Source organism: Pristis pectinata, chromosome 23 (genome assembly GCF_009764475.1).
Source record: "Pristis pectinata isolate sPriPec2 chromosome 23, sPriPec2.1.pri, whole genome shotgun sequence".
NCBI lineage: Eukaryota > Metazoa > Chordata > Chondrichthyes > Rhinopristiformes > Pristidae > Pristis > Pristis pectinata.
The window spans coordinates 9673181-9697802 of record NC_067427.1 but is presented as its reverse complement, the minus strand read 5'-3'; the positions used below and the strand labels follow the sequence as shown (position 1 = coordinate 9697802).

General features: G+C 39.3%; 1 protein-coding gene across 1 annotated transcript in view; it reads left to right on the top strand.

Annotated features, from left to right (window-relative positions):
* The first annotated feature begins 259 nt into the window (after positions 1-259).
* The window catches only part of si:dkeyp-72a4.1 (uncharacterized protein LOC100148058 homolog), a 66267-nt gene continuing 41904 nt past the window's right edge, over positions 260-24622 (top strand). The window contains exon 1 of the mRNA XM_052037446.1: positions 260-486. Coding sequence (XP_051893406.1) covers positions 411-486 — 76 coding nt within the window. The 5' untranslated portion in view covers positions 260-410. The remainder of the gene's footprint in view (positions 487-24622) is intronic.

Below are 24622 nucleotides of genomic sequence, written 5' to 3'. Positions count from 1 at the left end.
CCTGTATGGTCGCTGTCCCTGCCAATCAGTTCAAAGCTGGATTTATAAATGGACAAAAATGCCTGTCGATCACACCCCAGTCCGCTGTTGAATGGGCAGTTCCGCCGTCAGTCAATCCGCGCCCTCCAGTCAGCGTTGAGCACGAAGGCGGGAGGACAGCTCGCCCGGAGCCAGGTGATATAATTCGAATTGAATAAAAGGCGCTGACTTTGGCTGGATGAGCCGTTAATGAAAGTTGGATTTGGGGAGAGGGAAAATAATAGAAATACGGAGAATCTCCTTCCTTCCTTTTAAAGAAGGGTGAGGTGGTAGAGAGGTGTGCTGGGGCGGGGCAGCGCAAGGTGAGGACGGTTAGCGGGCGGCGCGGGACTGATGAGGAGAGGCGGCGGCCCTGGGCGGGCGGACGCTCGATGGAGGCGACTCTAGATCTGGACTCGTTGCTCTACTTTGCTTCTAGTTTGTATCAGGGCTGGATCCGAGTGTACGGTGAGTCTGGCTGTCAAGAGGATTAGCACCGGGCGGCGACGTTCACTTCCATCGCCCTCAGAAAGTTTCTGGGAGCCAGCAGGTGCAGCTGCTCCCGTTTTGGTGTTGGGGTTGAACCAGTCTTCTTCTTGGCATCCGTTCCATTAAAACCCTTGTTCCATCCAAAGTGACTTAATTATTGTACGTTCAAAACCAATGGATTAATCACATTGGAGCTGTGCATCCCCTCTCTCACCTAAGTAGTGACTCTACTTGTGTTTTGTTTGAAATTACATTTATTTTGGTCAAGGAGTAAATTACAATTCATAATATTTCCACTTGTGAGATTGATTTTCCTTTCTGTGGATGGATGTGTTGAGCGCGAGATGAAGGCACGTGTTGGGTGTATGCATTGCACACTCAAGTGGGCACTGGATGCCTGCAAGGATTGTATGCACCAGGGAAACGTGATCGGCATGTATAAGGTGTATGTGAAACTGGATTGTTGATGCGTCTAAATTGTAAAAGTCAATGCATTGCATTGGAGTGGAGTAGAAATGAATGGTTCCTGCACATTGCGAAGACATTGCATGAGAGAAGACAGCACAATGAAAAGAAGGGAAAGCACCTGGAGTTGAACAAAGAGTAATCAAAGTAGACTTTGTGCAAATGCAGTTGTGGGTACAATGTGAAGAATATGTGATTCTGAGTACGTAAGCTGAAAGACGGGTTTGTAAACATGACGCTTAAGTGCAGGCGTAGACAGTTTGTTAAACTGCAGGAGGTATGAAGAGCGTGTGTTGGGTGTGCATGTTTGATTCTGAGGTCGCATAGGTACTGCAGTGTATTTGCAGAATTGACATGGGCCATACACGTGAGGGGACTACCAAAAAGTGGGACAGATATCAGGCTTTGAGCATCTCTGGCAAGACTAGCACATTTCTAAATACTTTTAAGTTGCTGCCTTGCAATACTGAAATCCTGGTGAATATACACCCACAGTGTGGTTGAGTAGGTAGTTCTAGGATTTGGATCTGGTGACAATGAAGAGCTGGCAATATATTTCCAAATTGGGATGGTTTCTGATATGGTGATGGTGGTATTCTCATGCACTTGCTGTCTTTGTTATCTTGATTTTAGAGGTTGTAGGTTTTGGAAACTTTGTTAGAATAGCCTAGGTAAGTAATTGTAGTGTATTTGGAAGATAGCACAGTAGCTACAGTGGGTGGATGTTTGGGATGGTGAATGGGCTGCCAGTCTTGGGGCTGCTTTGTTCAGGATTGTGTTGAACTTAAGTTTGTGCAGCACTCATCCAGATAAGTGGCGTGTACTCTTGTCACTTTTCTGATTTGTCCCTTTGTAGATGGTCGAAGGCCTTTGGGGTGCCAGGCCATGGGTGACGCACAACAGGGGACCACCCCTTTGCCTCTGTAGCCATTTATGTGGCTGGTTTGGTGGAGTTGGGGACCCTTGGGTGTTGATGGTGGAGACACAGTGACAGTAATGCCATTCATTGTCAAGGGAAGATGGCTGGATTTTCTCTTGTTTGACCAAGAGGAAGCAACTCAGCCCTTCTACCCTGCCCTGCTGATCAATATGGCCATAGATGATATGCCCCAGGCCACCTCTTGGTGGCACAGCAGTGTAGTGGTTAGCATAATGCTATTACAGTGGCAGTGACCTGGGTTCAATTCTGCTGCTGTCTGTAAGGAGTTTGTACGTTCTTCCTGTGTCTGCATGGGTTTCCTCTGGGTGCTCTGGTTTCCTCCCACATTCCAAAGACTTGCAGGTTAGGAGCTGTGGGCATGCTATATTGGTGCCAGAAGAATGGTGACACTTGCAGGCTGCCCCCAGCACATTCTTAGTAATGCAAAAAGATGTATTTCACTGTTTTGATGTACATGTGACTAATAAATCTATATCAGTTCCCCATAGCTCTCGATTCCTTGATCTATCAAAAAATTGTCTACTTCCTCTTTAAATATTTCCAATGGTCTAGCCACCACAACCCTCCAGTTTAGAGAATTCGAGATTTACCACCCTCTGCAAGAAGTAGTTCCAGTTTTAAATGACCACTTCCTAACCTGTAATTATGTCTTCTTGTTTGAGATGCTCCACTGGTGGTATCTTTATTGTGTCATGCTCCCCAAGGATCCCACATCTTTCAGTAAGATCATCTTTCTTTTAAACTCAAGAATCTAGGTCTGATTTCTTGTGATAGGACAACCACCTCATCCCAGGAATTATCCTAGTGAATTCTTTTGGATTGCCTCTGCCAGTATATCCTTTCTTAAATGGGCCAAAATTGTGTAGATTACTCCAGGTATGGTCTCATAGTACCCTCTACAAATATAACAGTATTTAAATATTTCTAAACTGGGGATGGTTAGTCTGGCATATTTGTGGTAGATGTATTACTTGTCAAAGGAGTGAATATTTTAATTGATGGAAGGGGTCCAGTAAATGGGCTTTGTTATGGAAGATGCAAAACTGCTTGAGATTACTCCGCTTAATCCTGCCATACTCCTGATATGCCATGTTAATTGGGAAAGTCTGAACAGAATGTATCATTTCCTGAAGAATGCAAACTCTAGCCTGTTCTTTAGCTGCACTATTAATATAGCTGTCCAATTTAGTTTCTGGTCAGTAGTGACTCCTAAGATGTTGATGGTTAACAGTTTGACATTGAAAGTCTAACCAGCACTTCATACATTCACTTGTTGGGAATGGCACAGATGTTACTTAACACTTATCAACCCATGTCTGATTGGGTTATTTTGCACGTAAGCACAAACTGATTCATTATCTGCAATGCTGTAGTGGAATGGAACACTGCTGTTATCATTTCTATTTCTTGTAATGACATATTACCATGACAATATACTGTCATATTCCACTTTGTTAGAAATTACTTCAAGTAGTTCCCCCCCCCCCCCCCCACCGCCCCTTAACTTCCATTGTTTTATTTTTCTTTCTTGTCCTACTTGATCAAATGCTGTCAAGGGTAATCACTCTCACCTTGCCTCTAGAATTTTAGTCTTTGTGTTCAGACCAAGACTTGAACTGAATGGCCTGGTGGAACCCAAACTGAGCACCAATGAGTAAATTAACGGTAAATTCATTTGATAGTGCTGCTGACAAAGTTTGAATCACTTTGCTGAGAAAAAACTGGACTAGTAATATTTAATTACTAGTCAAAAGTTGAGTTTATTGTGATGTACTTGTGCATATGTATGCACAGGTGCAATGAAAGACTTTGCAGCAGCATCACAGGCACATAACATCATATATTGTGTTTTTCTTGTGAATGCTGCTTATGTTTAATTTATACACAATTTTTACAAAAAAACCACAATTAGAACAAAAAACCCAAAGTCCATTTTAGTGCAAAGTGATCAGAATGGTCATTGTGTTGCTAAACTCTAGTGGTGATTAGGGTTTTGCTGGTTTGTTCAAGAACTGGTTGAAAGGAAGTAGCTGTCCTTGAACCTAATGATGTGAGACTTCAGGCTTCTGTACCTCCTGCCTGATGGTAGTTGCCTTGATAACAAGCAAGCAAACATTTTCATTTTGTTAGAACATTGTAACATTTTGTCCAGTTAATCAATCTTCCCAATAAAGGAGCAGGCAACTTGTGGCATGGTATTCATTGATCTATGTATTATTAAAGTCCTGGTAGGTTTCTTGCTGTGTTAGTTTTAGTAGATGAAAGTTGCTTATAACCAGATGCAATCAAAACAATTCTATAACTGCCAGTTTGAGTTTTTGTTTGTTGCTCTTGTCTTGTTCTGAGGGTGTTGACTGGTTGCTGTAGTACACTTCCACAGTGCTGACATCTTTCATTACCTTTCTTAAAATGGTTTTCTGTTTGAGTCTTAACAATGAGTGATAAGCTTTGTGAAAATGAGGGTTACTGCAGTGAAGCCAATTTCATTTTCTACAACCAATGCAGAAGCTGTTTGTTTTGTAATGTAATAAGATGTCCAAGGCATTTCACTGAAGTATTATCCAACAATTTGTTGGAAGCTTCATTATGAGATATTAGGAGGAAAGTGACTTGTAGAGTTTGGGACCTTTAAGACTGTTGGTGCAGCCACCAGTGGTAGAGTTATTAAAATCTTCAGTTTAGTACTAGAAAAGAGCTGGCATCACTGAGCATTTGTATAGACAGAGGAGATTATAGAAATGGAAGGGGCAAAACTGAAATTGTAAATGTGGGAATTTTGCCATTGAATCAATGACTAACAATGTAAATTGAAGCATGTGATGAATGAATGTGCCTTGCTGCAGGTCAGGACAGAAGCAGTGGTGTTTTGGATAAACTCCAGTTCAGAAGGTGGACTGAAGGAAGCTGGCAATAATGTGTTTGGGGGGGGGGGGGTTGGTGGTGGCGGGAAGAGACTCAAAGTCCTGAGATGAGAGGCTTTGGAAATTGTTTGGAGGAGGGTCACAAATTGGTCCCCACCAGACATAGCTAGTTTTTTGTTTGTAAAAGCTTACAGGCTGTCTCTGGGTAATGATCAGGTTCTGTTTTACAGATTTCCTTAAATTGATTTTTATTCATAAGTCGAACAACACAAATCACTTGAGTGATAACCATACCTCCACAGTATTGTAATGATTGGTATAAACAAACAAGACTGAGAAAGAACAATTACTAAAAGTGGAGAGGTAGTTCTGATGTTTATAGGAATGAATGTATTGTATGTGTGTACATCAGACTTCTAAATTTAATAATATTATGGGAGTTCCTTTGAATGTACAGGTATTTGTAAACTGGGTGTTTGTAACCCAGGGACTACCTGTATTTCTTCACTGAAGCAAAGACTGGGAAGGGGTAGGGGGTGTTTTAATTGAAAGATGAAATTATTCTTGCCACTGGGTATACAGGATGTCAAAGATTATGCAATATTTGCTTGTGTAGCTTGGCCAATCACTGACTAAACTGGTTCAACAATGGGTTGTGGTGCAGTAATGCAAATAACCTTGCCATGTACTTGTAACAACACAATGGTGACTCATTTAGTCCACATTGAATCCCTGGAGAGCACTCCCATTCCTCATTTTCCTGAAACCTCTGCAACTTGTTCCCTCTCACTTATGCCCATCAACTCCCATTTGATTATTTTTGGCCAATTAAATTACCAGCATAGTTTCATGGGAGGAAACCAAAGCACCCAGAAGAAACCCACATGGTCACTGCAAGCATATGTAAACTCCACACACAGCACCCAAAGTTGGGATTGGATCTGGGTCGCTGGAGCTGTGGGATGGAAGCTTAGCTGCAGAATGGTTACATTGTCTTTCCACTTCAGATGCTCAACAGTGCATTTTTCAATATTATACACCATGGAGAATTCTGCAGTTTTGTGTAATATGGAGAAATTAACCTTAAGATTTTTTTTAAAGTCTTACAGAAGTAGAATACTGTTACTTCAGTATCAGAATGGCTTTCTGGTGCAGTGGTTAAATTATGGTTATTACATTGATGTTCTTGCTACATTTAAATTAACCTGCCAGGGATGGGCAGTAAATCCGGATTTTGTTGTTGATGCTCACATCCAGGGAATGAAGACTTTAAATTTAAGTGTAGTAATTGTCAAATGTTTGAAACTTACTTGAATGATCATTTATTTGTGAGGGTGTACTTTGAAAATGTTTTTATTTAACATGGGGAATCTTTTTCTGGCTCAATAATGGATGTTAGTCACTTGTATTGAAGAGAGTATTTGTGTGATCTTGTTGGATAATGAAATGGAATTCTTCACAATGCAGTGGTATTTCTATCATTCTGAATAATACTGTGAGGCCAGTTGCTTGTGTGGCTGCAGATCAACCATGCTAATATTTCGACTTGCTTTGCTGGTTTAAATTTGTGACTAAATGTCTTCTGAAAATCTTTAACAAATAACTCCTGTGGAATAGAGAATACTTGTGATTTAAAAAAAATGATGCATTTTGATGCCAGTTTATTAAGCTAACAATGAGTTGTGATTATTAGAACCTATAATATTAAGTCACAAGTAATAACAATGGTATGCAATCTGTATATTGCAGAATATGGCCATGATTAATGACGCTTATCAAGTTTGGGTCAATGATGGGAGGAATATTTGGAATGTTTCAGATACTCATTTATTTTGGTTGGATAAGGATGGAGGAGGGGATGGGGAGTATTCTTTATGCTCCACAAAATAACTGCTGGCTATTCATTTTGTGCTGATTCTTGCACAGTGACGTAGCAACTCAGAGATGCTGCATTACAGGAGCCAGCTGATGCAGGTGACACATTTGCAGCAGCAAGAGAAATTAACCAAAATCCTGTGTAGGCACACAACTCAAGAGAAAATACAATAGAATTCATGCTCCTTCCTTTTAATTCCTGCTGTGGTAAATGTGGAAAACCATAAAAGCATTTTTAAGAACTCAGGCCACTGCTTTTTCTTCAAAGACAAACAATGTTCAAAATATAATTTGGGGTTTAATATGTACTTATTACTGGAATTTGAAATTTAATGGAAACCAAATAATTATTGGAAATAATTTCTTAATAGTACAGCTGGAGGGTCGAACTAATGACCACCCCACAAGGCTAGCTGCATTCTTTCTTGTACTGGTTAAAGGAATTTGGACTCTTCAGAAGGCTTCATGCTGAAGTGTTCAAGCACTTCAAAATTGAGGTTAAAGGAGTCTCTGTGTAGCCATCTTCTGGTTGAGAGAAGTGAATATAATCAGGCAATGAATAATTTGTCATTACTTGTAGCTTTTTTGAAATTTTAATGAACAAATTTGCATATAATAGCTTCTCTGGGAATGTTGAATGGTTAGATGTTGGGACATTCTGTTCCTATGATAGTTGAAATACGGGTGCAATGCTAGTTCTTGGTGATGCATTGCTGCTGTTAATAGTTTAGAATCTGTTCATTAAGGTGATTTGTAAAATTGGAAATCTTGTGCAAAAAAACATGGAATTTCTTATTTTTTCAGCATACCACTAAGGCACTATTAAATGGCAGAAACATTCTAGTTTGTTGTAAATAAAGTATTTTTAAGTGCATAGTTTGTGAGCTCTGAATTTTGCTACAATACTCCATTAATTGAAATTCATGGTCAGTAGTCCTCTTTGCTGTAAGTATAGTTCCTGTCACTGTTTGCTAAAGCATATTGGAGCATAGTGTTTGATATGGGATAAGTATCCAGAGACCTGGTATATCAATCTCCTGACGTCTGTTTAAATCCCACCATGGCAGCTGGGATCATAAATCAGGTCTTGAATCTGGAATTAAAACCTTTTGCTTATACAGGATGTGGATGGCGACACTAGCAATTATTGTTTGCTTCGGAATGGTAGAGCACAAATGTTTCAAGGTAAGAGTAGCAGATTTCCTTCCCTGCTAGATATTAATGAACCAGCTGAGTCTCAACAATTTAGTAGTTTTGTGCTTGCCATTATTGAAACTCACTTTATCTGTAATGATCATCACGAAACCACTGGTCATTCAAAAAATCATCTGGCTCATTAAAAAGCTTCAGGGAAGGACATTCATTGGACTAGACTCGCCCAACCAGTTAACTCCTGACTGCCCTTAGAAATGACCTCTAGGGGTCAATCAAGCATGGCCAAAAAAATATTGGCCTTGTCGTGAATACCCTCATCATACATTATGAACTTCAGTTAGTAAGGGTGTCCCTGAGCTTTCATTTGCCTTTCACTTTAATTCTCCAGCTTCTCCTGCTCTGGCCTCAGTAAAATGGGAGGCCAAAGACTATGCGGGTTCTGGGAGCAACATCTTGTTCACCCTGTGGAAACATGTAGCCATCTGCCTTCGATATTATTAAACTTAACAACAATTTCAGGTAATCTTTTTTCCCTCCACAGATCTGGCTGCACCTTTTCTGTTTGAATTCACTACCCCCACCCACTCATCTGACTTTTTAAAGTAATTGTAGGGGTACCACAGTAATGTAGCGGCCAGTGTAACACTTACAGCGCCAGTGGCACGGGTTCAATTCCACTACTGTCTGTAAGGAGCTTGTACATTCTCCCCATGACTGCATGGGTTTGCTCAGGTTTCGTCTTGTATTCCAAAAGATGTATGGGTTAGGAGTTGTGGGCATGCTGTGTTGGCACCGGAAGCATGGCAACACTTGCAGACTGCCCCAGCACATTCTCAGACTGTGTTGGTTGTTAATGCAAAAAGATGCATTTTGCTGTGTGTGTTGATGTACATGTGACTAATAAATAAAATATATACAATTGTTAACTTGCAAACTTTAATTTACACATTATAATAAACATTCATTGTTCTGTCCACTCCTCCATATCTGCAACATAAAACGTGCTGAATTTTCTCACATTTTCAGTTCCAAAGAAGGGTCCGTGACCTGAAGTGTTCAGTTTCTTTTTTCGTGGGTGCTGTTTGATCTGGGTGCATCCAGCATTTTGTTTTATTGGGTTTCCTGCATCTACCGTTCTTGTTTGCTTCAAATAGATAATGAAAGTTCTATTGAAGCAATCCATATTCTACTCCGCTCTCTTTTTTTTCTCCTAACACCACCACTGAGCCAAAAGTAATTGGGTAAATTTGTACTGTTTTTCACAATCTCAAAACATGAAATCCTCTGCCTCTTGCAGTCTCCAAAATCTGCAGATCATAGATTTCTGTTACTTAAACATAGTATTCTCACTTATTATCTTCTCCATATTTACAGTGGACTTGGTCCTTCAACTTTTGATTTTGTTAGTGGTGATGAATTAACTTAATCAGTTACAAGCTGTGGCACTGTAGAAATATTCTCATCAACTCTAAAGATTGCCAGGGTTTTATGTTGTGTTGATGGAGGAATCCTGAATAATCAGTTTGCAGTTTGCACTTGTTAAACATGACAATGAATGCCTTCACTTGGTAATCTTCTTGATGTCCTGGAGTGATTAAGTTCAAATATTGCAAGAAATATTCAACAGCTTGATTGCTGTTGAGCTTTAACTTGTGTATATATTTGAATACCATAGTGCTCTTTTTTTCACCCCTGCATTTTTTTTAAAAATAAAAGCTTGGAGACCAAAGCAATAATTTAGCTGCTTGGTTTTAAGTCAAAATATCATTTTTGGCAGGGTATTAATTTCTTGACCGTTAATTAGTTAACCTGTTAGAGGTTTTTGTGTATTGGCTAATTGGATGTTAGCAGGAAAAAGTATGAAAGGTACTGTAAAGATTTTGTAGCTGTAAATTAGTGTATAGTGTAAGGCACTTCTTGGATTGTGTGACCTTCAGGAAAAAACTTAGTTTGGTTGTGGCAAGGTAGACAAAGTTGGGGAGTTGTATTTACTTGAAGTAATTTGCAAAAGCATAGGTGTATTCATTTCCTGACAATCAACACGGGCACAGCTCAAATGCCATCTATAAATTCACTGATGACGCCACTGTCGGCAGAATCTCAGATGGCAATGAGGAGGCGTACAAGAGTGAGATAAATTAGCTGGTTGAGTGGTATTGCAACAGCAACCTTGCACTCAATGTCAGCAAGACCAAGGAATTGATTGTGTATTTCAGGAAGGGGAAGTCGGGAGAACTCACCAGTTCTTATTGAGGAGTCAGCAGTGGAAAGGGTGAGCAGCTTCAAGTTCCAGGGCATCAATATCTCAGACGATCTATCTTGGACCCAACACATTGATGTGATCATGAAGAAGGCATGCCAGCAGCTCTACTTCATTAGGAGTTTGAAGAGATTTGATATGTCACCAAAGACTCTTGCAAATTTCTACAAATGTATGGTGGAGAGCATTCTGACTGATAGCATCACTGCTTGGTATGGAGGCTACAATGTGCAGGATTGCAAGAGGCTGCAGAGGGTTGTAGACTCAGCCAGCTCCATCACAGGCACAACCCTCCCTGTCATCAAGTACATCTTCAAGAGGCGGCGCCTCAAGAAGGCAGTATCCATCATTAAGGACTCTCACCACCTGCGACATGCCCTCTTCATGCTACTACCATCAGGGAGGAGATACAGGATCCTGAAGACCCACACTCAACATTTCAGGAACAACTTCTCTGCCATCAGATTTCTGAATGGTCCATGAACACTACCTTGTTGTTCCCCTTTTGCACTATATTTTTGTAACTTGTAGTAATTTTTGTCTTTGTCTTGCACTGTACTGCTGTCACAAAACAGCAAATTTCACGGCATATGTCAGCGATGATAAACATGATTCTGAATCAAACTCCTGGGGAAAACAAATTATAAGTGCATTTAATACTTTTTGAATCATACCACTTTATCATTGTGTGTTTTACCTTTTAGTGACTATAGTTTTTAATTTAAAAACTTGATCCTTGGGGCACTGCAGTTCATTGCTCCAGTCCAGGGGCATAATTGTTTTGGATTTGTTGCAGAAGCATGTAAGCAGAGGTCTTGGATTGGATTGGGTTGGAGGCCAGGGATCCTGGAAATGGAAGTAAGTTGGATGATGTGGCACATTATGGAATCTGTAATTTCTGTGAGGTTGCACTTTGGATGAAGGCTTACAAATATGACCTTTTTATTCATAAGTCATTTTTACTTTGAAATGGTACTTAAATTTATCTTCCTCTGTTGGATAAGTACACCTGTGTTTGTGGTAATGAGCTAGACAGAACTAGAGTGTTCAATTTGATGTATAACAAGTTAACTGATCTCACTTGACAGTTGCAAAATACCTAAAACCCCAATGATACATAGGGGGGAAAAGTAACATGGGTATTAAATGAAGACTGCTTAAAGATGGCTGTTGTACTTTCCCTAGGAGACTAATCCTTTTATATTGGCTAGCTCAATGAAGATTGTATGTCACTTCTATTTTTCCTGATGTTGCTTGTTTACCAAATATTTATTGACTATAATTGTAAAAATTGTTTGACAAACTGATCCTGCTAAATTCTTTTGTATTAACTTTGCTACTTTAGTGAATGAATTAATTGTGTACATTTGAACTAAGCATGGCTCTATACAATTGATCCATGCTTGGTTTGTGGCAATATTTTCACAAGATACAATTTCTCAAAGCTACACAATGTCTCCTTGTGAATTGAAAGGCTTTAGCTATTTTACAGAAATTGCAAATTCTGCTTTTGAATGGTTTGCCTTACTCCTAGAAATATTTGTTTATTGTCATTCAACTTTACAAGATTCTAGACACCTGAAGGAGAGCCACTTTAAAATCTTGAACCGTTTAGCAAGAAAGCAAACCTCTATCTTAAGCCTGTTAGGATCATTCTGGGGTCAAGGCTTTGGCAGTCTGCCATCCCAGCCCAAATTGCTGCTAAAACTTTCTTTGAGCATGAGGAGGGCTAGTGAGATTAGTATAATGCATCTAGATGAGTACAGATGAGCAGACACCACGGGTAGCAACTCTGCTTTATATGCCTGGTCTGGTAAGACGCAGCTACTGTCTTTTTGAGATTTGTCTCTAAACAGCATTGATAAGGCCAAAATGTAGATCAAAACAAAGTGGGGTAAGGGAGAAAGCACCAGAATGTCTTGGACACTAGAATTAGAGTGCAAATGCCATTTTTTCCAAAATTACTTCACTAGCTAAATTTAGTAGAGGCATTAACTCATTCTGAGATTTATTAAAAAAAATTAATAGCTACTTTCAATTAAATTGGGAAGTTATGACTAATTAGCTTTTTGCATCTGTTTTGAAAGAAATTTTGAAGTCCTTGAAGATCATTTATCAAATAATTAATCATTAATTTATGTGGATTAATATCAGTGCAAGAATTCTAGCACATTCCACATTTTCTAAGTTCTTTGCATGATATGTTGTACTTAAGGTAATCTGAAGTATACTTGTTCTACAGCAAAACAATTTAAAACTGTCAAAAATTGTATTTATTGAATGGGACTAAATTGAAAGGACTGGAATTTAATAAAACATCAAAAGCAATAGATCTGGTTTCAGTTAAATCTGAAAATTTCTCTTGTGCCTTGTCTATCTTTAAACAAAAATAGTTACTTATCTGTAACAGTAAGTTACAGGATCAGTTCAGATATTGCCTATTTTGCGTTAAGATCACAGCAGTTGGATATACCTCTCTTTTGACTCTAATGTGATAAATATTTGATTTTCTAAATTCACCTTTTGTCAAAGGAGATCTTTAATCCTTCCCTGGATTCATGAAAATTAGTTTTAAAAATGGTTTTATAATCTGATTTGAACAGATAAATGCCAAATTGACATTTTTCAGATTAATATCCAATTTTTAAAAAAAAAAGTATCTGTGGCCATCTAAGATTATTTGTATTATGTTGATTTCAAGGTTTTAAAAATTGATAACTTGAAATTTCTAAGCAGAAAATACTTTCGCCTCCCCCCCCCCCCCCCCCCCCCCCCCCATGCATTTGATTCCTTTTGGCATTCTAAGCTGTTGGGGCAAAAGTAGTTATTGGTGAGTATTGCATTTGCTATTTTCCATGTGGATGATGGCCACTAGCAGCATGCAGCCAATTACTGTCTTCAAAAATTTAGATGTAACACCAGATTTTTTGCATGTGCATTTCCGTTCTACTCTTAGTGCAGTTCAGTGTTGCTCACAATGAGCTAGTTGGAAATGAGGGTGATCTTCTTTGGAATTTGGAATCCATTTATAATGGGAGAATCCACCTTTCCCTTGTCTTCAAAGGAAATCTATGTAATTTGTCTTCTAACTAGTGCTCTGAGCATTTACTAATGTCCTTGTCCATCAGCTTTGGTTGAGCTGTATTGAAACTTCAATATCATTTCACTGCATTATCAATGACAGTTGGTAGAGAATATGGGGGAGCTTGGACAATCGTAAATGGTCAGTAGATAAATTTCATTTTATTTGATAGTTTCATCTTCCACCATTAGGTAGACCTTGCATTTCTCATGGATCAGAGTAGCATTACTCTTTTAAACCAGGAAGTTTAAATACTTAATATGGTGATAAACGTAGAGGGGATCCAATGGAGAAGGTTTATCATTGCAGGCTACAGGCTCTGGAATGTATTGTGCTGTTATGTGACTTTCTGGTAAATGAATCTAGACCATCATACTGCACCAGAAATAAATCATCTAAATTTATTTATTAGATACACAGTGAATAACTAATACAAGGTACACTTATATTGGTTGCAGCCTTTTCAAGTGTCAAAGCAAAGATGCTCCCCGTGCATGAGTGTTCATAATGAACCTTTTTGTGTATCTTCCTCCTTTTAACTATCTTCTAATAACTTCAGACTGATTCAATTTAGTCAAAATCCTTTTGTTTCAGGACTGTTTTTCTCAACTGTTCGTTTGTGTTGTCAAAGTTGGATGTATCTTGTAAATGCATCAGACTCTTGGAGGAATTCAGCTTATTTTAACTTGATCAAAGTATCAAACTTGAAGTTGAATATGACATGAGGGGTCTCTGGAGTTCTTGGGACTGCTTTACTAGTGATAATTGTACAACCTTTAGAACTTGAGGATTGCAAGAAAAAAATCCATTGAGAAAAGGGTTCACTTTTGTCAATGATAATAGAAACACTAATATCCTGTTTAGTTATCCAAGTTGCTTTTGAATCTGCACCATACATTTATAATTCTGTCTTGGGAGGGGCTGGGAGTGATGCCCATGTTTCTTAAAAGTCATTTTGCCAACATTTTTTAGAAATTGTATATCAAAGGATAACTTGTAATACAAAATAAATTTGAGTTACAAGAAATTTCACCACATTAGTCCTGCTTGGTTTCCTCATAGCACATCTAAGATCAGGAAAGTGTCAAAGCTGACTGTCTGGTTCTGAAACAGACTTAAAAGACTGGTTATCTGAAGACGAGTTGCGGTTCCTTTTGTGTATGTTGGGCTTCGTTGCAAGTAGAAGAGGCCAAATACAGACCAGAAAAGGGAGAATTATAGGGATGAGCAACTAAACACTCTGGTTCACCCATTCAGACTGAATGGAGGTGTTCTATAAAGTGGTCATTCCATCTGCATTTGGCTTTTTCATGAAAATTAAAGCACACTGTGGGTGCAGAATACAGGCTGTCAAATTTAATTGTAGTACAATTTGAATTGCTATTTTACCTGGAAGGAGTAGTTGGATCCCTGAATGGTTGGAAGGGAGGAGGTAAAGGACTTCTCCTGTTGTATGGGAAGGTGCTGTGAGAAGGGGAGTGGGTGCTGGTGGAAATAGAAGAGTTAACCAGGGAATGGTGGGGGGGAAAATCCATTTAGACTGTAAGGGAAGATGTTTAGTGGTTGAAATTATGGTAATCCATTGAAGATGAAGGCTTTTGTGGTGTAAATATGAGGTGAGCCCTGTCCTTGCTGTTTTTAAATGTCCCTTGGTTCTTGTACCATCTGCTAATGGGAATGCCTTCCCACTTTATACCCTATGTAAACGAGTCATGGAGTATTCTTGAGTTCAGAAGAATGGGATGTGATTCTATGCAATTGGAGAGGGAGGATGTTTCTCTTGGCTGAGAAGCCTAGAACCTGGGATTGCAGTCCAGTAGAATAGATGAGGGGGAATCAGTGGATATGGTACATTTGGATTTTTGGAAGGTATTTGATAAAGTTGCATATAGAAGTTAAAGCAGATGGAATTGTAGTTGATACACTAGCCTGGATTGAGAGTTGGTTAACAGATTTAAAAAAAAGTAGGAATAAACTAGTCCTTATCAAGTTGGCAAACTGCAACTTGCATGACGTTACAGGGATAGGTGTATGGGGCCCCAGCTAGTAACATTTCAATGTAAAAACAAAAAATGCTGGAATTGCTCAGCAGATTGAGTCACATCTGTAGGAAGTTTACAAATGGGTTGATATTTTAATGGAAAATAAGTAGTCCAGTCCTAATGGTAATTAGCCTCGAGCTAAATATTGCTGTGAAGTAATAAATTGGGGGGCTTTCAGTTCACATTGCTTGAAGAGTATGGGGTGGAGGGGATGGAAAGTTGAGGGTTGTTTAAGTGTGTTAGACTGAACAAAAGTTAGTGAGGTTGTTCAAGAAAACTGGCAACTGCCAGTGACAACAAGAAACTGCAGAGAGTTGTGGACACAGCTCAGCACATCCCTTTAAGTGTGTTCAGGAAGGGTTCTTGACACAGTATGAAGATAGACCTACAAAAGGAGAGGCTGTGCTTGATTTGGTATTGGGAAATGAACCTGGTCAGGTGTCAGATCTCTGTGGGTGAACATTTTGGTGATAGTGATCATAATTCTATCTCCTTTACGTTAGTACTGGAGAGAGATAGGAACAGACAGACTAGAAAGGTGTTTACTTGGAGTAAAGGGAATTATGAGGCTCTCAGGGAGGAAATTGGAAGATTAAATTAGGAACAGATGTTCTCGGAAAAGTACGGAAGAAATGTGGCAAATATTCAGGGGATATTTATGTGGAGTTCTGCAAAGGCATGTTCCTATGAGACGGGAGTCACGAGGGGATACAGGAACTGTGGTGTACAAAGGCTATAATAAATCTAGTCATAAGGAAAAAAGCTTCCAAAAGGTATGGAGAGCTAGGTAATATTAGAGATCTGGAAGAGTATAAGGCTAATAGGAAGGAGATTAAGAGAGCCAGAAGGATGCATGAGAAGGCCTTGGCAGGCAGGATTAAGGGAAACCCCAAGGCATTCTACAAGAGCAAGAGGATAAGATGCAAAAGAATAGGGCCTATCAAGTGCAGTAGTGGGAAAGTGTGTATGGATCTGGAAGAAATGTCGGAGGTACTTAGTGAATACTGACGTAAAGTATTCATTACAGAAAAAAAATCTGGGGGACTGTAGTGTCGCCTTGGGGGCTGAAAAGCTTGAGCATGTAGATACTAGGAAAGAGGAGGGGCTGAAACTTTTGGGAAGCATCGAGTTGGGTAAGTCGCCAGGACCGGATGAGTTGTACCCCAGGCTGCTGTGGGAGGCGAGGGAAGAGATTGCGGAGCCTCTGACGATGATCTTTGCATCATCGATGGAGACAGGAGAGGTTCCAGAAGATTGGAGGGTTGCAGATGTTGTTCCCTTATTCAAGAAAGGGAGTAGGGATAGCCCAGGGAATTATAGACCGGTGAGTCTCACCTCAATGGTTGGTAAGCTAATGGAGAAGATCCTGAGAGGCAGGATTTATGAACATTTGGAAGGGTATAATGTGATTAGGAATAGTCAGCATGGCTTTGTCAAGGGTAGGTCCTGCCTTACGAGCCTGATTGAATTTTTTGAGGATGTGACTAAGCACATAGATGAAGGGAGAGCAGTAGATGTAGTGTATATGGATTTCAGCAAGGCATTTGATAAGGTACCCCATGCGAGGCTTATTGAGGAAGTAAGGAGGCATGGGATCCAAGGGGGCATTGCAGTGTGGATTCAGAACTGTGGCTGGCCCACAGAAGGCAAAGAGTGGTTGTTGAAGGGTCATATTCTGCATGGAGGTCAGTGACCAGTGGTGTACCTTATGGATCTGTATTGGGACCCTTGCTCTTTGATTTTTATAAATGACCTGGATGAGGAAGTGGAGGGGTGGGTTAGTAAGTTTGCAGATGACACAAAGATTGGGGGTGTTATGGATAGTTTGGAGGGCTGTCGGAGGTTAGAGGAACATAGGATGCAAAGTTGGGCTGAGAAGTGGCAGATGCAGTTCAACCCAGAAGTGTGAAGTGGTTCATTTTGGTAGGTCAAATATGATGGCAGAATATAGTCTTAATGGTAGGACTCTTAGCAGAGTGGTGGATCAGAGGGATCTTGGGGTCAGAGTCCATAGGACACTCACAGCGGTGGCGCAGGTTGACTCTGTGGTTAAGAAGGCATATGGTGTATAGTCCTTCATCAATCAGGGAATTGAATTTAGGAGCAGAGAGGTATTGTTGCAGCTATATAGGTCCCTGGTCAGACCCCACTTGGAGTACTGTGCTCACTTCTGGTCACCTCACTACAGGAAAGATGTGGAAGCCATAGAGAGGGTGCAGAGGAGATTTACTAGGATGCTGCCTGGAATGCGGAGCATGCCTTATGAAAGCAGGTTGAGGGAACTCTGCCTTTTCTCCTTGGAGTGACAGAGGATGAGGGGGGAACCCTGATAGAGGTGTATAAGATGATGAGAGGTATTGCTCGGGTAGATAGTCAGAGGCTTTTCCCCAGGGCTGAAATGGTGGCCACAAGAGGACATAGGTTTAAGGTGCTGGGGAGTAGGTATAGGGGAGATGTCAGGGGTAAGTTGTTTTTTACTCAGTGGTGTGTGCGTGGAATGGGCTGCTGGCAACGGTGGTGGAGGCGGATACGATAGGTCTTTTAAGAGACTGTTGGATAGGTACATGGAGCTGAGAAAAATAGAGGGCTATGGGTAAGCCTAGTAATTTCTAGGGTAGGGACATGTTGGGCACAGCTTTATGGGCTGAAGGGTCTGAATTGTGCTGTGGGTTTTTTTTCAGTTTTCTGTTTTTCTATCACTGAAACCAGTTTCTCTTCCATGGACTCTGTCTATACTTCTCACTGCCTTGGTAAAGCAGCCAGCATAATCAAATACCACATCCACCCCGGACATTCTTCTCTTCTCTTCTCTCCTCTCTCCTCCTCCCCCCCCCCCCCCCCCCCAATTGGGCAGAAGATACAAAAGCCTGAAAGTGCATACCACCAGGTTCAAGGACTGCTATCCCACTGTTATAAGACTATTAAACTGTCCCCTAGTGTAATAAGATGGACTCTTGACCTCACAATCTACCTAGTTATGACCTTGCACCTTATTGTGTACCTCACTGCACTTTCTCTGAAGTTATTACACTTTATTCTGCATTCTGTTATACAAATCTGCCTTGTATAGCATTTTTTCCTCTGTGCTACCCCAATGCACTATGTATTGAATTGATCTGTATGAACTGTATGCAAGACAAGTTTTTCACTGTACCTCTACATGTGACAATAATATTCCAATTCGAAAATGTTTAATTCCTTTCTTTGACTTTCACTGCAAGATTGGAAACATGGAAAAACAGCAAGAAAAGGGCATTCAACTCCCCATGCCACCCTGAATTTGCTCTCCCATTCAATATAACCATAGCTGATTATCTTTCTCAATGCATATTCCCACTGTCTCCTGTATGCCTTTTGCATCCAGATATTTACCTCTTTACTTAATTATATTCTATGACTTGACCTCTATAGTCATCTATGGCAGTGAATTCCACAGGTTTAATTCTCTCTGGTGGGGGGGGGGGGGGATTTTTTTGTAAATTTCAATGAGATCTCCTTGTTCTTTTTAAACTCTAGTGAATACAAACCTAGTTGACATAATCTCTCCTCAGTCTATGGTAAGTACATCTTTTCTTGGATAAAGATGCTGAAACTGCACACACTTCTCCAGGTCTAGTCCCAAGGCTTTGTAAAATTGTAGCAAGACATTCTTGCTCCTGCACATATACCCTTTGCCTTTACTGCATACTGCAACTGTCTGTTTGCTTTCAGTGATTTGTGTAGAAGAACACAAGTCATTGCACATTAACATTGCCCTATCTAACATTTCAATAATACCCTTCTTCCGACTGCAGTGGGTAACTTCCTATTTATCCACATTAAACTGCATCTGCAGCTTTTTTTGTCCATTCATTCAGTCAATCTCCATGCCTCTTCAATTCAGTTTCACATAGTTTAGTATCATTAACAAACACTGAAATATTGCATTTTGTTTCTTCAGTACTATTTTCTTACTAATTGTGTTTTACTTCCCCATCTTCATTGATGGAACCAAATATTCAATTGATTTGCTAATTGGTCTTCCAATAGATTACAATGGAATATCTATCCCATTGAAGCTAAACTAAAAAAGATATTGAGCTGAATATCAGTGACTAGTAAATCCATTCAATGCAGCATCTAATTATAGATTTTTATTGCGCTACATTACGCAGTGTTTAATTGAATGTTTATGAAATGGTTTCTGAACACTGAAATTTATTTTAAGAGCAGTTAATACAGCAGCAATTCATTCATGAGGTCTAAAGATGCTATGAACTGCATGTTAAGCTTGAGCAATTAATGTATTTTTAAATTTTTAATGTCCATTTAAATTAGCAGGTGCTCAGTGTAGAAACTGATGTAATGACATAAGATCCAAGATTTTATGCAAATTAACCTTAAAGCATTTTTTCCTTTGGTTGACAGGAAAATGGATCTTTATACTCTTGCCTGGGAGGTATAGGTGAAAGCTACAGTGAAGTAATTGTTTATGATATCATTTAACTTATCTTCAGTTGACAGGATTGTGGTGAACACGTGCTCTTGCATAATATGCCTTAATCCCATTATGCTTAGCATAGTATTTTATCTAGTTACATGATGCCCAGCAGGCATTTTCAAGAGGTGATTAGCAAAACTTGGTTTGATCCTTGTCCTGTAATGTGCTTCATTGAGATTGTTGGGAATGTTTGTGGACCATGCTTAATGTATTGTCACTTTTTTAAAATATAAAGTTTGTGGTTTTAGTGGTTATTGTGGACTGTTTCTAAAGGCATTAGATGGAAAAATCTATGTTTTTCACAAATTTAGTGAGTCGAGGAAAGTGTCAAATCCAAATTTCAAATTGGCTTGTAATAAAAACCACCCATTTTCTAGCTTGCAAAGAATAGTTGGCTGTTACTAATCCTAAAATGGAGTAAAGATGCTATAACATTGGATGAATCAGGCACATAATTCTTCCCTTTTGTTTTTGTGAACCATTCTTGGGCTACAGTCTGCAACTATACAGAGCTACAGGGAACTGCTCAGGATGAGTTGATCAAACAAGAATATATTTTGCACTCCAGATGCTACCAAACCCCTGCCTTGTAAGTTATCAAGTGGTTTTATGATTTTTAAAAAGTGATAAATGTATGCAACAAGCCTGTACCTTCAAGTTCAGGAAAATTGTGTTCTGCCTGGAGCAATTTTTGAACCACTATAATAAGTGTGTTTATATTCCCTTAATGCTACTGGACAGGGAATTCACAGTGTGTTGATGTAAATTGGTTAAGAGATCTCCAATTGTGTGAATGAAGTCATGAGTGGGCCAAATGAGTTTAGCGCTGTTTTCTTAGTATCATTGCTTTGTATCATACCTTTTTACGTGCCAAGATGCATCACAGGGGTGTTATTGAACAAAATTTGACAGATATGTCAGAATTCACGATCTGTTTACAACAATTAATCTTTAATGTTATATCATGAGGTGTTTTCTCTCTATAGAGGATGTGGCTTGAACTTGGGCAGCATCGTTGAAGGAATGAGAGGGGGTGAGCTGTTATTTTCTCCAGATAAAATTTGCTGAGAAGTCTGGTGCTCAGATTGCCTTCAGCCGCAGATGTACTGTATATTTTAAATAAAAACATTTGGATGTGATGAAAAGGATGTGTTCTCTGGTACATTTTTACAAATGTGCAGGTTAAATTGAGTTTTAGCAGCAGTTTTGCTTAAACACAACCTCTTCATTTGTCAAAATACTTCAGTGTGCATTCAGAATTGCTTTTCTTCAGGAGAACTCAAGGTAGAAAAATGTCTTTTGTCTTTGTCTTGCACTGTACTGCTGCCGCAAAACAACAAATTTCAGCACGTATCAGTGATAATAAACCTGATTCTGATGGAATTCCAGAGTTAAGGCTTAGCAGAAGGAAGTGCATTTGAAAAGAATTGTCCATAGTTCAGCTGACATTAAGGTCGAGCAATCTGGATGAGTTGCTTACAGGTGCAAGTGAGAGGAATGGCATTGATGAATAAAACTATGTTGGAGATCTAAAACTTGGGTTGATATTTTGTCTGTCAACAATGAAGGTTACAAGTAAATGAGTAAAGTTTCTGTTCCTGTCTTGAAAGACCCGGCCTTGTTAAATATATGGTAATGTGGTGTGTAGGTTGATTGATTTTTTTAAACAGGGTTGCAAGGTTAAAAACCAATGGGTAAGGGATTAAAATGCTAAACTGTTAGAATGTAAGCATGCAGGAGCTGGTTATTTAGTCCCATAAACCTGCTTTCCCCCACACCCCATTCAATAATATTATGGCTGATCTGATTTGCATCCTCAATTCTGTATTCCAATCTAATCCCAGGAACCTTTTGTTCTTTTGGGAGCAGACTTCTGGCCCAAGTCTGAGTGCAAAAATGGCTCTGCTTGTTCTGCCAGAAATGAAACTTCCTCCATCAGCTGTTGAAGCATGACATGAAGCTCCAACTGATGTGAGGTGTTCATTACCTCCTGATGCAAGAATTGGCATGGTTCCTTCCTAAGGTCTGAAATCTTGGAGGACTCTGCCCCTTTGTTCCTTGAAGTTTCTGGTGGGCTGGATAATGGCTTGGCTTTTCCATTTGCAACTGTCTCAACCTTGGTGTGGAGATGGCCCCATTGTACTCCTCACTTCATTCTTCTGGAGCAAATGTGTGTGACCTCTCCTCATTTCTCTGGCTTAGTTGCTGCAAAAGTACCAGGTGTCTTGTGTGAAATATGGGGATCTAAGCTACCCTTCTAAGGTTCTAGGATCTGAATTGCTGTTTGGAGGTGCCAAGTCCATTTGGTTCAATTTTGTCCGCTGGAGTTGTGTGCTGCAGCAGGGGTAAGTGTGGTTTATGGGCTGGTTATTTGGGAAATCTGCAGTTTTGTCATGCTGGGCAAATGTAGTGAGAATGAGGGGAAGGTCTGTTAAGTGTTGGAAAGAGATGGACTGTAAAGTACATAAAATATAATAAGAGGAAGAGTTGTGAAAGAGCAGCTTAGTTACTTTCAATTTCATGGTTTGGATCCTTCCAGTGTGACTACTCCATGATGATCTATGATCACTTGCATCTGTTCCTCCACCTATGAAGTTTTGTGCCTAGAAGGAGCACCTTCTGTCAGAATTGAGTAACTAATGCTTGCCACCATAATCTGCAAGACCCAAAGATTGCTTTTTCTAGACAAGGTGGCTGCTATGGGAGTATGAAGAATCATTAGAATTTTCTTTTCCCCCAAGCTTCAGTGGTGACCTGTTCATTTGTCTCTGCTGCCTTTTCCCAAGGCTGCTTCAGTTCTGGCATCCTGGGTGCCAAGCACCTTTCAACTCTTGCCTCCCAAATCTGGATTTGAGGTTGTCAGAAAACTTGTGCATTTGCTCCCTTCCCAGGTGAGCTTGGCACAGAAGTGGCTGCTTTGAGTTCCCTTTTAGAGCTGTTTTCCTGATGTCAATGAGTACAAGCTCAATTTCACACACCATCTACCAAACTAGTATTAAGTAACATAACCATGCATTTTAAACACCCCATTGAAGACTGACAAAAACAGATACAGGTCCCTGTGCAACACTATTTATATTTAAGGGAGAAGAATTTCTAGCCCAAAATTATTGCCTTGAGTCTTTTCCCTATTAACTCTTGATTTCCAGATTTGAGTTTGTTATCATGTCTCTGGATTTTCATAAATGCAACCTGTGTGTTGGGAAAAGCCATTGAATGATCATGGTAAATACTTGGTTACACTTAAATTATCTCTTGTTCCCAACATTTCCTAGGGAGCCAAGAATTTTGTGTAATGAAGATGGTTTGCTTTGTGCCAAAATTTAGCTTAAATCAAATTTTAAAAATAAAATAATTGGACCTTATAATCTTGTACCAGAGGGGAAGATTAAACAGCATGCTTTATGGCTTCTAATATTAAAGTATCATGTATTTCCATTATGATACCACTGGAATATATTGCTGCCTTCCATAATACTAGTTTGTGGTCAGTGAATCCTTAAATTATAGCAAATGTTTTTCATTTTGGATTGCTTTGGCAGAACAATGTCAAAGTAGTAAAATTTTGAAGATTATATTTGATTTTGGTTGAAGATTGAGTTAATTTCACTGACATTATTATTGGCTAGAAATTTGCTGGAGCAAGGGCACGTTAAGTTTCAAACATCACTTAAGCATAATGTCGTGTATTCAAAGTCTAGATGTCAGTGGAGCCAATGTGAACTCCTACAGAAATAGTCTGAGCAACTTAAATGTTGTCTATATATTTTGCAGGGTGTATCTGTCATCTGTCTAGTGGAGTCCCAGTGGGGAAATGTATTAACAATGGTTGGGCTATAACAGCTCTTGAAGCAAAAGATTCATAATTTGTTGCATGATGTGGTTTTGATTTGTAAAACAGACTTCGTCATTAGTTAAATGGTGGGAGTGGTCAGGGCAGTAGGGGTAGGTGGAGTTTAAGGCTGATAAATATCAAGCTGTAGGTGATGTTCTATATTTATCTGCTGTTGAAGATTAGCCATAATACTTTGGCCTTTTACATGTGTTGATGGGTGTTTTCAACCAAGTTGCTCTTAAGATCTAACATGTATCTTGAGTAGTTCCTTTCTCAATACAGACTGAAATTTTTTGAAAGCAGTTAAAATATACCTAGTCTACCAATTGCTTTTACATATTGGAAAGAAATTTAGTGCCGCCGCCTTTTCCATGTGAATGCAGTAACTAACTAAGCCAACAATTGTCCACAATTCCTTTCAGATGTTTTACCAATATAGTGTGCTTTGTTTTGTTTCCTTCCTCATGAATAGTGACTTAAATTCTTTGTTATGCTTTTGTAGTAGTAGAAAAAGAGCAAAGCCCAAAAGAGGTTTGGGAAGTCTGCTAATAGAAATGCCTTTACCTGGAAGTAAATGCTAAATAGGGAATTGGCCCTAGACTTTGTATATTTGTTCATGGTGAGTGGTGACGTTTTGTACATCACACAATATGTCTCTGGAAAATTACTTTGTCATGACTGATTCATAGTATTGTCAGCATAAACTATGGTTAGATATTTAATAATCTGAAGCAAAAATCTCAAGTTTTCAGTACTAAAACTTTTTTACTTGATAACTGGAATCTCTGGCCAAAATATAATTGTAATTGCTTTGAATTTGTTTTGATTGAAATTCTATATTGGTAGGAAGGAACTATTACAAGATGCAGGGATCACGTTATGGTTTTTTTCTAAGATTCCCTTGAACATACTGTAAATTTGTTTTTTCTAACAAAAACAGATTGCATGCTTGGGCATTCTTAAAAATTGAAGTTTGGAAAGCCCAGATGTAGTTTAAAGTTACCTTTTTAAAAAAAAAATTGTCAAATTTCTACTCAAAGCAAAAGCATAGTTTTGAAATGAAGGCTTAAATTCAAATGGTAACTTACTTAACATAAACTACTTTGTAATTATGCAATTA